Genomic DNA, 13,480 nt, shown 5'->3' with positions numbered 1-13,480 from the left:
AAATGTCAACAATGCTGAGGTTGAGAAACCCTGGCATGAAAGAACCTGCAACAATTAAGAAAGTGCCCCCAGTCCTGTAATGCAGTTGAGCAAAGAGCTGCGAATCAAGTTCAGCTGCCCTTGAAAAAGGCTGCCAGGGTCCCAGAAGGGAGAATGGAGTTGCAGAGAAGGGCAGGCACCCACTGCACTCTGCCATGCCCAGCCCTTGCCCCAAACCCAGAGGTTAGCTGCATACACAAACAGCGTCTCTTGGAGCTGCCAGCCCTGCAGCCTGAGAGAGGCGTCTCTCAATCTCCTATGTCCTACCTCCAGTGTAGAGGCCAGCGCCCTAAGGTGCTTCCCAGAACCGCAACGCAGCCAGCTGCTAGAGAGAGATACGTCCAAAATCATGCTCTCTCTCATAAGTAGTAATTCAGCTGTACCCTTACTAGTGGTTTCACACCAGAAAACCTATTTTTCCAAATGTCTTGGATTCTCTACCAAGATACCTTCTGAGAGATTTGGAATAGAGAAGATAATTTTCACGCTGGTTGTCAAGTCTCGGTGAAATATTAACATTAAGGGAGTGGCCCAGTTGGCTCAAGTTTGAGACTGTCTGTGTTTCCCCCACAGCCTCTCTGCCTTGGGGCAGGCTGATCAAAGCCCACATATATCCATTAATGGCGACAGGCCTCAGTCCTCCACTGATGTCTTTCCCAAAAATGCTTCTTCCAAGAGACCAGTGAGGCCCAAGTGAGGGGTATTCCTGGATTCCCCATTGTGTCCAATCAGCTTTCTTCAACTCCCTCTTTTGAAGTGGTTAGGATCCTTGCAGGAGATGGTAGGGAGCAGGGGATAGGCAATGGAGAGGGGCTTTCAAATGTCTAGCTAGAGCATCAGAAAATCCCCACGTAAGGTCCTTTTCAGAGGCAAAAGTGGCCACTCCTTTTTTTCAAGGATACACTTTGCCTGCTGCCATGCTGAATTTTTGCCTTAGGAGGAATGTGCTTGTTTTCTAGTTCTCTATCTTCCTTGAAGGGTAAAGACAGGAGGTACCCCCATGACAGCATTTGCAAACACAAGCCCCTCCACCCATGGTCACTTTCAAGGTTTTATCTCCTTCTGTATCCTTTTTCATTTGAAGAAAAAAATTATTGCTTCTTAATGTGTATAATTTTTTTATATAAAACACTGAAAAGCACAGAGAAGAAAGCCACCCTCAATCTCACCAACTGATTATTAGCATTTGGAGCACAGCCTCACAGGCTTTTTTTCCTGTTCTTTTTTCTTTTTCTTTACTTCTTTTTTTTAATTTACAAATTTGGTATTGAGGAGCCTTCTAAAATGTCAACAACTGAAGGGAGGCTATGCTGTGGGCATCTGTCATAGGCTCTTTGGGGTTAGCATTAAACGTAGTGTAATCTAAATTGTTTATTGATAACTTTTTACTCAAGCAGTACACACACAGAACTGTGCATGTATAAAAAATGTACAGATAAATGAATTTTCAAAAATACCCTTGTAACTGGTATTCAGATCCAGGCACAGAAACTTCACAGCCCACCTGAAAACCCCTCACACTCCCCTCCAGTCACTTGCCCCCACCCCCAACAAGGAGCTGTATCTTGACGTCTTACACCACAGGTTAGCTGTGCCTGGTTTTCAATGTACACATATCCAGCTTCTTCCACTCAATATCCTGTTCGTGAGCTTCATCCGCTGTTGCTTGTAGCTGTACTGTGTTCAGTCTTGTTGCTCTGTAGTATTCCTTTGAGTATACCGGTCATTTATCCATCGTCCTGTTGGGAGTTTTTTGGTGAGCTATATCCACGTTTCTGTTGGGTAAACACCCAGGAGTGGAATTGCTAGGTCTTGGGTCTGTCAAGATATAGATTTAGTAGATTCTCCCAAACAGTTTTCCAGAGTGGTTGTTCCCACTGACAGTGCCCCAACAGTGTACGACCATTCTATTTGATCCACATCCTCCGCAACCCTTTAATGCAGGTTGGAGGAGAGGCGAACCCATGTCCAGGGAACCCAACTCCATTCCACATCTGGATGTTTCTCGATTCAGTTCACCTTTCTCCATGTTCTAACTTCCTCCTGCAGATGTGAACGAATGTGGAGTGAAACCCCGGCCGTGCCAACATAGGTGTGTGAACACTCATGGGACCTACAAGTGCTTTTGCCTCAGCGGCCACATGCTCATGCCAGACGCCACGTGTGCCAGTAAGTTTCTGGGCTGCTATCAGTCAACCTTTGAGGCATGACTTTGCCATTTGATGCTTGGGGAACAGTTACCTTGAGTGATTGAAAAAAAAACAAACTCTAGCATTGCCCCAGGCTAAAATACCTCTGAGCACTTTTTTCTTTAATTGGGGTACAATACATATACCATGGAATTAACCATTTTACAGTATACAATTCAGTGGCATTGCATACATTCACGATGCTGTATAACCATCACCACTGTCTAATTCCAGAACATCCTGTCCACCCCAACAGGAAACCCACACGCGTTAGCAGTCACTCTCCACTCCTCCCCCCAGGGCCTCTGGCAGCAAGTCATCTGTTTTCTGTCTCTGTGGATGTGGCTATTCTGGACACTGACTTTTTAAATAGAAAGACTAGCCGAGGAGAAAAATAAATTATCTATCTCTACATATGCAGGGATGTATTTGGTTCCTTCAGGAAAATAAGCATATTGTTTTAGGAAGGTGATCAATTTAAATTCCATCTTGGGACATCATCTTGGGACACCAACTACCATTCTCAGGCCCCTTGCCCCACGCTCAAAGGTTAGTCACTCTTATTGGAAATGCATTGTGATTCACAGTCCTGAAAAGAAAAGCCTTCTGTGATAAAGAGAAACCCATGTCCTGTGGGAGGGTAAGAGTCTATATCCATTCCTTTATTGAGAAGGAAGGCTTTTCAAGTTTTATGTTGTGACTGAAAGGTAAACCCATCCTCCGTTCCCCCGCCCCTCCTGCCTCCCCTCTCCCATCTCTCTCCTCTGCCCTGCAGCCCCCAGTAAGCCTGGAGCCTGTGCCTTCTGCCAGCTTCCTATGGTTGCAGCTTCGTGGACTCCCCAGCCCATCCTGGGCTTTCCCGCGGTTGTCAAATCTTGGCTAACGCACGGCTCCCTGCTGCCCTGGCTGGTCCTTGTGCTGTCCCTCCTTGGCAGAGTGCCCCAACACCACTAGTCAGCTAGATTCTTCTTAGCAAGCAAGCTGAAGAGATAAAGCAGGCATTCAAAGAGTCTTTTCTAAAAAAGCCTTACTATTATAAATTAAACAGAAACCCACAAGAGACAAACACATAGCTTAATGAATTCTTATAAGGTGAGCACCCATGTAACCACTACCAAATAGAACTTTGTCAGAACCCCCCTCCTCCGTGGGAACCACTATCTAGGCTTTTATAGTAATCACTTAACATTTTTGAAAAGATATATGCTAATGGATGTTTCTAAAACATTCCATGAAAGCCTAGTCAGTGCCAAAAAAGATATCTTTCTCCCAATGGAAAGATAGAATTAGGTAAATTTTGAAAATTAATTTTAAAGGAAGACAACTAAAGAGAAGGAAGAATAAACTAGAAATATAACCATCGGTAGGTGTTTGTTACATTACTGTAGCCTGTGTATCTAGCCCTGTACCCCCTTTGTCTATTTCTATATATGTACACGTTACCTGTGCCTCCGTGTTTATAGCTCAAAGTGTCCAGCTAGCCCTGGACTTCTCTCCTGGATGCTGCTTGTATTTCACCTGACCCCTTGCAGTCTCTTTTGTCCAGCTGGGTGATTGGCATGTTGTAGATGGGGTGATGAAGGGAGTATATTCATCATGCTCCTCTGTTATAGAAATTGATCCACACACACTGGACCCCTGCTAAGGAAATGCATCTCTGTGACGTCAGTTATGTTTAGCAATGGGTGCAGGAAAATACAACTAAATTATCTCATTTGCTAAAAAATGCTGGAGGCAGGCAGTTCCAGACAGCTCAGCAAATACTCAGTCTCTGGATATTGATTTCATTCTCATGCTTGTGGCCTCATAATCACAATATGGCCGCTCCAGCTCCAGGTATCACATGTACATTTAAGGTAGACAAGACAAAAGGGAAAGGACTGACACCAGTGACTGAACACCTCTTCACGCCTGCCCCTTTTATCTTGCAGCAGCATCTTTTCTAGAAGTCCCACTCCCTCCATCAGACTCATCTGCATATCTCTTTGGCCATCACTAGGTCATGTGGCCACTCCTAGTTGCTTCAAAGGAAACTGGGAAAAAACCAAATACAGGTATCTGGCTTTTCAGCCTCAATGATGGGAGTGACAAGAGAAAAGGGGTCCAAAATGGCTTTCGGGCAGCCAATCAGCGATATCTGCCCCATGTTTTAATACTGGCACCTAAAAGACCAAATCTTGTGACTCGCATGCATGGTGAGATCTCTAGAATGAATTACTTTACCCTAATTACTCAGATTGATCACCTACGTCAGAAATTGCATTTCAAACTGTATAGACCAGCCAGGTGACATAAAGCACCGATTAGAGCTCGTGCAGGACGAGAAAGAGATGCAATCTTTGGGAATTGAGGGGTGTGTGCCCTGCCTAAAGACAGTCAAATTCAATGGGCCTACCAAACAGACTGTAGGGCCACCAAGTCACCACCCCTGCCCAGATTCCATTTGGCTCTTCCATTTGGTTCTCAAATAATGAAGCTTATCCCTTAAAAACAATCCACGTGTTAGGCTTAATTCCCCCAAATTCAGAGATTGTTTCTCAGTAAGCACTTTTGATCATCTTGGAAGGAAAAGGCTAATCCTTGCCCACTTTTTCAGACTTGAGAACATGTGCCATGACAAGCTGCCAGTACGGCTGTGAAGACACGGAGGAAGGGCCGCGGTGTCTGTGTCCGTCCTCGGGACTCCGCCTGGCCCCAAACGGAAGAGTTTGTATGGGTAAAGCAGCTGACTTCACCTCCACTCCTACTCCTCTTCCCTCCACTGCTCCCTTTACTGAATTCCTCCTTTTTCATTTATCACAGTCTGCTTATTGACTAGACATCACAAGCTCCCTAAAGTACAGATGTATGTCCATTTCGGAGACAACATTTTTACCCATATACGCTCTAGACATACTTTGGGATGCTAGAAAGAACACTTCTCTATTATTTTGGGGTTGCCTAATGCCACAGTGGAAAAAGAATAAAAATAATTTTATTTTAGTATATTTACCCTACACATTTTACTTTAACCACCAAATTGTATATCCTCATAGTACTGTACTTAATTATAATGCACAAAATATACATAATATTTATAGCAAGGAGCATATAACACTAATAAGGGATGTCAAACCAAATCAGAATGTTGAAAGAGTTCTTAATCTGTTTGATCTAAATAAGGAAATACCAGTATGATTTAATATTCTTACTTCCTTACTGTAGTACAAATATTTTTTAGCGTTTTTCAGTCAAGGTGCTGGATGTTTATCCTAAATGTACATAACTTGATAAACTGCATTTAGAAAGTTCAGCCAAATAGGTCCTAAATCAGTTAAATACTTTTTAAAAATCATGTAAATGAAAATTTTGGCTCTGCTCTTTGAGAGTAATCAAAGATTTAATTAGAATCATAGGGGTTAGTACTCTGTAGTAACATAAGATTTATATGACAAGGCTAATTCCTGACCAAACTGAATCCAAATTTTCACCCACCTCTTTAATTTGTTGGGTGCCATTTTTATTGGAAGGGGTAGAGGATGTGCATGAAAAATAATTTTTGTCAGTCCATCACTTATTTATTCTTCTAAGAATGCAAAGGAAATAAGCCGGTGCTGACTTGTCTGTTTAACCACAGTTCCAAAATAACATTATGACATCTACTTGATTTGATATCTGAAAGTGAAAGCAAAGCCTGAGTCCTAATGGTTTGGTGAACAGAGCTGGCAGCACCTGTGTAACATGACTCTCAGTGGTAGAAAAGGAAGGAAGCCTATTGTCTGTTAAAGTTGCATCTTTACATCATTACACTTGACCCACAATTTATATCTAAGTGCATTCTTAGGAAACCACATTTCTGTGATTTGGGTCAATATTTCAGGAGTTGGAGGAGCTTGCTAATAAAGTAATTCTTTTGTAAAATGCAAAATTTAGATGTTTGTGTATTTGGTTTGCTTACAGTGTGGCTATCTGACTTTGTTTTCAAAAATTGTATATGCTATGTAATGTACATAGCTGGAAAAATATTAATTCCCTCAGCAGACATGTAGTAGTATGTGTGTGCACGTGCGCACGTGAGTGCGTGCACGTGCATATATATATTTTTCTCACTGTCACTGACACCTTCTGGTTCTACATCCTAGACATTGACGAATGTGCCTCTGGTAAAGCCGTCTGCCCTTACAACCGAAGGTGTGTGAACACATTTGGAAGCTACTACTGCAAATGTCATGTTGGTTTTGAGCTGAAATATATCAGTGGCCGATATGACTGTATAGGTAAGATTTGGTGTCACTGTTTCCTTTTTCCCTGTCTCCACCAAACCTGTAGGCTTTCTCTACAGCTGTTTCGATTTAGTGTGTCAGTTGAGCAATCTGCTGTAACCGACCAGCTTAACAACACAGGAAAAGTTACACTTTTTATGTTTCAGGCATTTAGGGAACTCTGATGACCTGAATTATATGAAGCTAAGTCAGTAAAGATTTAAATTAAGGAACTTCAGTCTGCACAGTTCTGTTATGGGAGCAAATATGTTGAGATGAGTTTTGTGGCCTTTAAAAAAAATTTGGTTGGCTTCATTTTTAATTTTTGATTCTTTATCTAGGTACATATCTAAAATGGGAACAATAAAGCAGTTTTTGTATTTGATCAAAGAAAGAATAACAAAGCCTATTTAATCTTGATCTTAGTGATCTGTTTATGACAGTTTCCATCAGGGGTGGCTTTGGAAAAATAGATGGAGATGAAGGCACGTGCTCTTTCCTCTCTCTTTCAGCCCTTTCGTGAGTCAAGCTCCACATCCCCTAAAATGTCCCCTTTTCAGGGTCACTGAAACCACTCTGATAAGATTCTGCTCTCAGATATGGGCCTGATTTGTGGGAAATAAAATATTTATCCTTCAGTGAAGGGATTCCAAGTCTCGATGAAGAAGTGAAGTAGGGTGTTTGGGGAGCCCTTGGATACATTCCCATCTCCCTGATGTAATGTGTGATGGGGCCTGTCCTACAGCGGAGGGAAATTCGGGCTCCCTGTAGAATCCTATTCACATAACATGTGTAGCAAACATGCACGTGACATGGAAAGCTAACAGTTGAGGAAAAAGTAGGATTTCTTTCAACCCTACACTCAAAGCGTCCCAGGCTAGACACATCCTGGGTCATCGTGTTGGGACAACACTCGGTTCCTGGGTTTTGAACCGTCTTGTGAAGCTTCCACAGCTCTTCTCTTAAATCTTCTCAATCATAAAGGCCATCCTACACAGGCTGGTAAAATCCTCATTTCTCAGGGGTTTGGACCCCATGCCCTGTTGCAGACGCGTCCAGCTCTGTAATCAGTGATGCTGTGTCACAGAGCAGAAGCCTGTTCCCTGATACCTACGGGGAGGTTCCAAAGGACAGGGTGCAAAGTCACATGGAGAGCTTCCCAAGGAAACAAATCTTTGTGATTTTAAAAGTGATTGAGATTAGCATCTGAGCCCCCTTTGCAGTTACTAACTGGTAGGCTGTTTTGTGTGCATATGTCTACAGAAGCGTAGCTCGAAAGTGATGAGCTAATGGACCTCTCACCTGGGTGGAATTTGGCAAACTCTCCTAGTCTAAATCCAGCAGATGAGCTCAGATCAGCCGACCCTTGCTCCTGGCAGTCTTCGAACAAACTACCTGTGAATGCAGATGATGTCAACAGTTCCTAGCCCAGCTTGTCCTTCGTTGGTTAGGAATTCCAAGCCCTTCCATGTGTAGAATTTATTTTCTGATATTGTGATTTAGTTCTAAATTAGACAGATGAAAAAGTAAAGAAAACAACCTACACGTCTTCCCGACTTCAGCAGTGTTGATAAGCAGATGAAATTGCCATGGGGGGCATGAGCTGTAGACGCTGCCTGCATCCTGGGCAGGAGGCAAGCCAGGGCTCTGGGCCAAAGTGGGGGAGTTATGAACACCTCTCAATCCTCAGGCCACACTTAATTTGGTGGTGGTGGTGCTGGTGGTGGTTGGCCCTGGAGCTGCTCAAGTGTCAGGGATGATAGTCTTTCAGCGCGTTTTGTTGCCACAAAATTGTTCACGGATGTTCACGTTTTTAGATGTAAATGAATGTGCTGTGAATACCCACACATGCAGCCTGTACGCCAATTGCCTCAACACCCAAGGATCCTTCAAGTGCAAGTGCAAGCAGGGATATAAAGGCAGTGGACTTCAGTGTTCTCGTAAGTCGCATTTGGTCATAGCATCCTAACTTTTCCTGAGAAAGCATTCTCTCTGTGTCCCCTTCCTCCCTTTCTTTCTCTCCTTCCTTCCCTCCCTCCCTCCTTTCCCCTCTCCCTCCCCCACGAGTGCACGTGCAGTATTGGAAAATTTAACTGCCTCACCCTTGTCTTCTCTGCTAATTGGACTACATCTCCAGTACTCACTGAAGTTGTAGGCACTAAATCAAAGACTAGCAAGGGTTCTGGATACTCTTCTGGTCACAGCAGACTTTAAAATACTGAAAATAAGATTTAAGGACAAATGACACTGAGCAAATGTATCTGTCAGGATAGGCTAGGTCATGGTGCAGTAAGAAGCAATCCTAAAATGTCAGGGGTTTAGAATCACTAAAGATTTTAACCATGTGAATCAGGAATAGTTCCACAATACACAACCAAAACAAACTATGATGAAGCTGATATCACCTTATCTGTCATCCTCAAACCTGGATCCACATTGTTAATGTGTAGCAGAGTCCCACTGTTCTTGATTGTGAATTCCTTACTGCTTAGGTGGTAAAATCTTAAATTTATAAACCGAATATATAACAATAGAATGCTACTGCTATTAACAGCTACAACAGTAGTGGTTTGTTTCTCACTCATGCTGTCTGAAGAGAGTTATCAGGATGTTTCCTCTCAATGTAGTCACTTAGGGACCCAGACTGACAGAGGTCCCACCATCTTTTGGTACCATGGTATCACTCGGAGGCTGTAGGGTTTGTCACAGCAGGGAAAAAAGCATGGACAATAACACACCAGCTCTTAGTTAATTTGGCTTGGAAGTAGGGGCAAAATATATATATATATAATCCCGCTATGTGTCCCGAAAGAAAAGAAAACTAGAAATCACAATGAGTACCTGGAATGTCTACCAAGGCAAGACAGTAACCATTGCAGTCCCATCTCTCCCCTGACAAGCAGCCATCTTTAAAGTCACAATGTTTAAAGTCATCCAGGCTTGTCCCTCTGGTTGTGTCCTTTTGGCTCATTGCGTGACTAGATTTGTTTACTGCTCAGACCCTACTCTCTCATATACCCTTTAGCAGAGTTCCCACATGTTCTAGTAAATATGGCTTTAAGCAGTACATTGACCTGTATCACATCTCATGTCCCCATCCGCCCAAGGCTCCTAATGACACAACAGAGTGGCCATTCAGGGATGGCAAAAATAAATCGTCTGTCCCATGATAAACATTGAGCAACGCACCTATAAAAGGTTTACAGTACCCCAGTGGGCTGTGGTTGAGCGCCCCTGGACGGACTGTGTACAAAAGACTATAACCAAAGAAAGTGAGTCTGGAAATCAAATTCCATGAAGATGTGCCAAAAGAACTGGGCAGCATGTAGTCTAGAAGAAAAAAATAGTGTGGAAAAGTATAAATTGTGCCCATAAATATTTTAAGGAATGTGAAATAATAGTGGCTTTCCAAAGCAGACTAAGCCCAATGGGTGGAGGTTACATTCTCTCTTAAAAACGGCCGCCAGGTGTCTGTACATGGAGCAGGAAATGCTGTGTTTCACTGTGCAGGCTTTCAGGTGGGGGACTCTGGGATTAAACAGCCATGGAGTCTCTAGCTATTCGATGCTGTGGTTTCTATCCCTCTGTATAGACGTGCTCAAGATGTCCTTCTGGAACTTTATTCAAAGAAAGAGAGATTGGCTGCCTGTGCATTGGGTGGGGGGGAGGGGGGTTGTGGGGAAGGGATGCCATAACCTTGAGAGGCCCCTGGAGAGGAGACTGAATACCATATTTTGTCGTGTATAATGCTCACCCACGTTTTTGGCCCAAACTTTCAGGGGAAAAAAATCTTTCGTTTTAATTTTTTCATTCAAGCTTTTATTTGTTTACATTTAGATACTTGTTTTTGGTATTATAAAGGAATTTTAGCATTTAGTTTTTAACATTATGGTACAGGAAAATTTATAAGACAAATAATTACAAAACACAAGAACAGACACAAGGTATACAAGAAATTTTATGTACTGCTAAAAAATATACAATATTTATACACCCTAGAAGGCCAAGAACTCTTCATCATTGCAAGTTCGTCTTAAGTTCAACAAAACCAATTATCGTATTGCAGGCTATTATTTTGCATATGAATATCGTTATTGATTTCTAGAGTTACACTTTTAACTCATAAGCATAAGTAAAAGAATTAAAAACATTTATGTAGATATGGAATTAGTACTACCCATTTATAATGTACACCCGTATTTTTCCATCACAAATTTGGGCAAAAAAGTGTGCATTATACATGGCAAAATACGGTAAATCAGTTTTCGTGTTGGATGTGACTGAGGGCTACATCACACCACCAAATTTGAACATGTGCATTGCAGCCTCACTTGTCTCAGGCCATGTGGTGTAATGCTCAGCAGCTCAGACTTAGGAGCTAGGAAGACCTGAATCTAAATCTGAGCTCTGCCCCATACTGGCTGTGACCTTTAGCTAGTTTCTTAAACCCCTCTAAACTCAGTTTCCTCCTATCCCAAATGGGGATCACGGTAGTCCTGTGGTGGGTGCTTATAACGAGCCAGACCATAGTCCGTTGGAGCTCCCTAATTTCAGCGAGGTGGGGTAGATATTCCAATGCATACCCCTAAGCCCAGAGCAGTGGACTGTCTCTGCATTCTGGCCTTCCAGCTTTCTCTAGAAGGCTGCTCGGCGCCCTATAGGTACAACCCAGAGTTAACACCCCTAGGGACAACCCTCTACCAGGGGGTCCAGGAGTCTGTAAAGAAACACCCAGCTTCCCCTTCAGAGGGTGGGGCAATTCTGAGATGTGCTCTACAATGAGTTCGTTGGTTTTTCAAAAATCCAGACTCTACATTGCGGTATAGAAGAGGAGTTAGTGGATTATCCTTATGCACCTTCTGTACCCAGAGGAAGAAGCACCCTAAATGTAGATCTGTATTTTTTTATCGTTCTAATATATGTGAATATTAATACTCTTAGATAATTTGGCCTTAATTTGATAGCAGCTGTACCTCATTCTAATAAAATCAACATTTTGGTATTACCTAACTTGGGTAATAATAGTCAATTTAGGAAAAGACACTGTAGCATTGAGTTACCAAGAGCGTGGCTTCTGGAATGAAATGACCTTGACTTGATTCTGGGCTCCCTAGCCTACTACCTGTGGACTGAGAAGAAATTATTTAACCTTTCAGTGCGTCAGTTTCCACATCTGCAAAATAAAGATAATAGCATCAGGCCCATAATGTTGTTTTGATGATTTCATGACATAATCCACACATAATAAATAAATGTCCATATAAAGGGCTTAGCTCCAGCCCAGAATATATTAAATGCTCAGTAATCATGCACTAGTAGTGGAAATAATAGTGGCAATGGCTTCTTTGCAAAAATCAAGCAATTTTTCCCATCAAAAAGCAGCTTCCTCAGTCATTAGAAATATGCTTCTGATTTAATTCAGTTTATACAGACCATTTTTCAAGAACATAGGTGTAGCTTTACCCAGGCCATTCCAATTTTTTCTCTTTCAATTATAACATAAGCATTAGAAGTTTGGAGGTATGGCCTGGACATTTGTTTTTTAACACAGTAACAGAGTTTCAACATTCTGGTGAATATACTACTAAATTCTAAAAATACTGGCAAACACAAGCCGAATATATGTCAGGCACTGATCTTAGTAACTATTGACATGCATTCGCTCATTTAGACCTCACAAAAACCCTATTCTTATCTCAACTTTATAAATGGGAAGACTGAGGCAAAGAGAAGTTAAGTATTGGATAGAGGCCACACGACTAGAAGATGTGGGAGCTAGGAGTCAGGCCGAGGAAACTGGGCTGTGTGCTTAACTCAGGATGGGTGGGCCCACGGCTACTCCTCTGGGCTGGAGAGCTCTCCTGGGCCTCTCCCTGACAAACTCTCCTGGCTAGCTTTTCTGTTATCCTTGCCACTTCCCGTTTCCTGGGGTCCTTGGTGCAGTAAGCCTCTCTTTTCCACGATTAAGTTTCTCCTTTCCACGATTAAGCCTCTCCTTTCGATTAAGCCTCTTCTTTTGGGACTGTGTCCGAAGCACAGATGACAGGAGCATTTCTCCTGCCAGATAAGAGATCATCTGGTGAACTGAGCACAGGCGAATGAAAGCCAAAGTCATTCGTCTTCCTCCTGAGAAAAAGATGTTCTCACATCAGTGATCTTTTCTAAGTAAAGTTACAATTTTCAGGTCGGCAGAAGTTTTGGACCAAGTGGATGTTTAGAGAAATCTTAACTCTCTCCCAAGAGAAGTTGCCAACTTCATCTGTAGAAGACTGACCTATGAATCTGAAAACTCTGGAATTCCCTGTTTTTATATCTGAGATCCCCAAATGTGTCAAAGACCCTCCTATTGTACTTTCCTCCCACATTGTTATAGTCTCAAGAAGATGATGCAATAATCAAGAAATGTTTAAGAGAAAACAATCAGTTATGTTATATTTGAAACAGCAATATCCAGATAAAACCAAATCTATCCATTCATAGTCATGCATATGAATAGCTTTTTTATCCTTGCCCCAGCTCTCTCTTTACCATACTAAGGGAGTGAAATTGTTGACACCACAAAGATTGTGATGGCTTGATTTTTTTTTCGGATAGTATTTTTTTTATATTAGTTTCAGGGGATTTTTTTTTTCAATAAGAAAAATCAAGGGGCGGCTGGGTGGCTCAGTTGGTCAGAGCACAAGCTCTCAACAACAAGGTTGCCGGTTCAGTTCCCACATGGGATGGTGGGCTGCGCCCCCTGCAACTAAAGATTGAGAAAACAGCAACTGGACTTGGAACTGATGGGCCCTGGAGAAACACACTGTTCCCCAATATTCCCCAGTAAAGATTAAAAAAAGAAAAAGAAAAAGAGAAAAATCGGAACTTCAAAGCAAAAACTGAAAGCAGATGTTTAGGTTTGCCTGGTGTGCGTTGAAACCCCCTCCTTGTTATTTATTAAACGTCCTTAGTTTTATGTTACTGATTGCATAAAGGAAATTTCCAGGGAATGGGTGTTTCCTGTTCATTTTT

At 42.3% G+C, this 13,480-nt stretch overlaps 1 protein-coding gene across 5 annotated transcripts in view; it reads left to right on the top strand.

Annotated features, from left to right (window-relative positions):
* The window catches only part of EGFL6 (EGF like domain multiple 6), a 52,193-nt gene that overhangs the window by 24,408 nt on the left and 14,305 nt on the right, over nucleotides 1-13,480 (top strand). For 4 of the 5 annotated variants that reach the window (XM_033111282.1, XM_033111274.1, XM_033111291.1 and 1 more), the window contains 4 exons: nucleotides 2,089-2,208; nucleotides 4,825-4,944; nucleotides 6,350-6,484; nucleotides 8,287-8,409. In XM_033111282.1, coding sequence (XP_032967173.1) covers nucleotides 2,089-2,208; nucleotides 4,825-4,944; nucleotides 6,350-6,484; nucleotides 8,287-8,409 — 498 coding nt within the window. The remainder of the gene's footprint in view (nucleotides 1-2,088; nucleotides 2,209-4,824; nucleotides 4,945-6,349; nucleotides 6,485-8,286; nucleotides 8,410-13,480) is intronic. The other variant, XM_033111290.1, reaches the window with a different exon arrangement.

The sequence above is a fragment of the Rhinolophus ferrumequinum genome, chromosome X (assembly GCF_004115265.2).
Source record: "Rhinolophus ferrumequinum isolate MPI-CBG mRhiFer1 chromosome X, mRhiFer1_v1.p, whole genome shotgun sequence".
NCBI classification, from domain to species: Eukaryota; Metazoa; Chordata; class Mammalia; order Chiroptera; family Rhinolophidae; genus Rhinolophus; species Rhinolophus ferrumequinum.
This window is presented reverse-complemented; position numbering and strand designations above follow the sequence as displayed.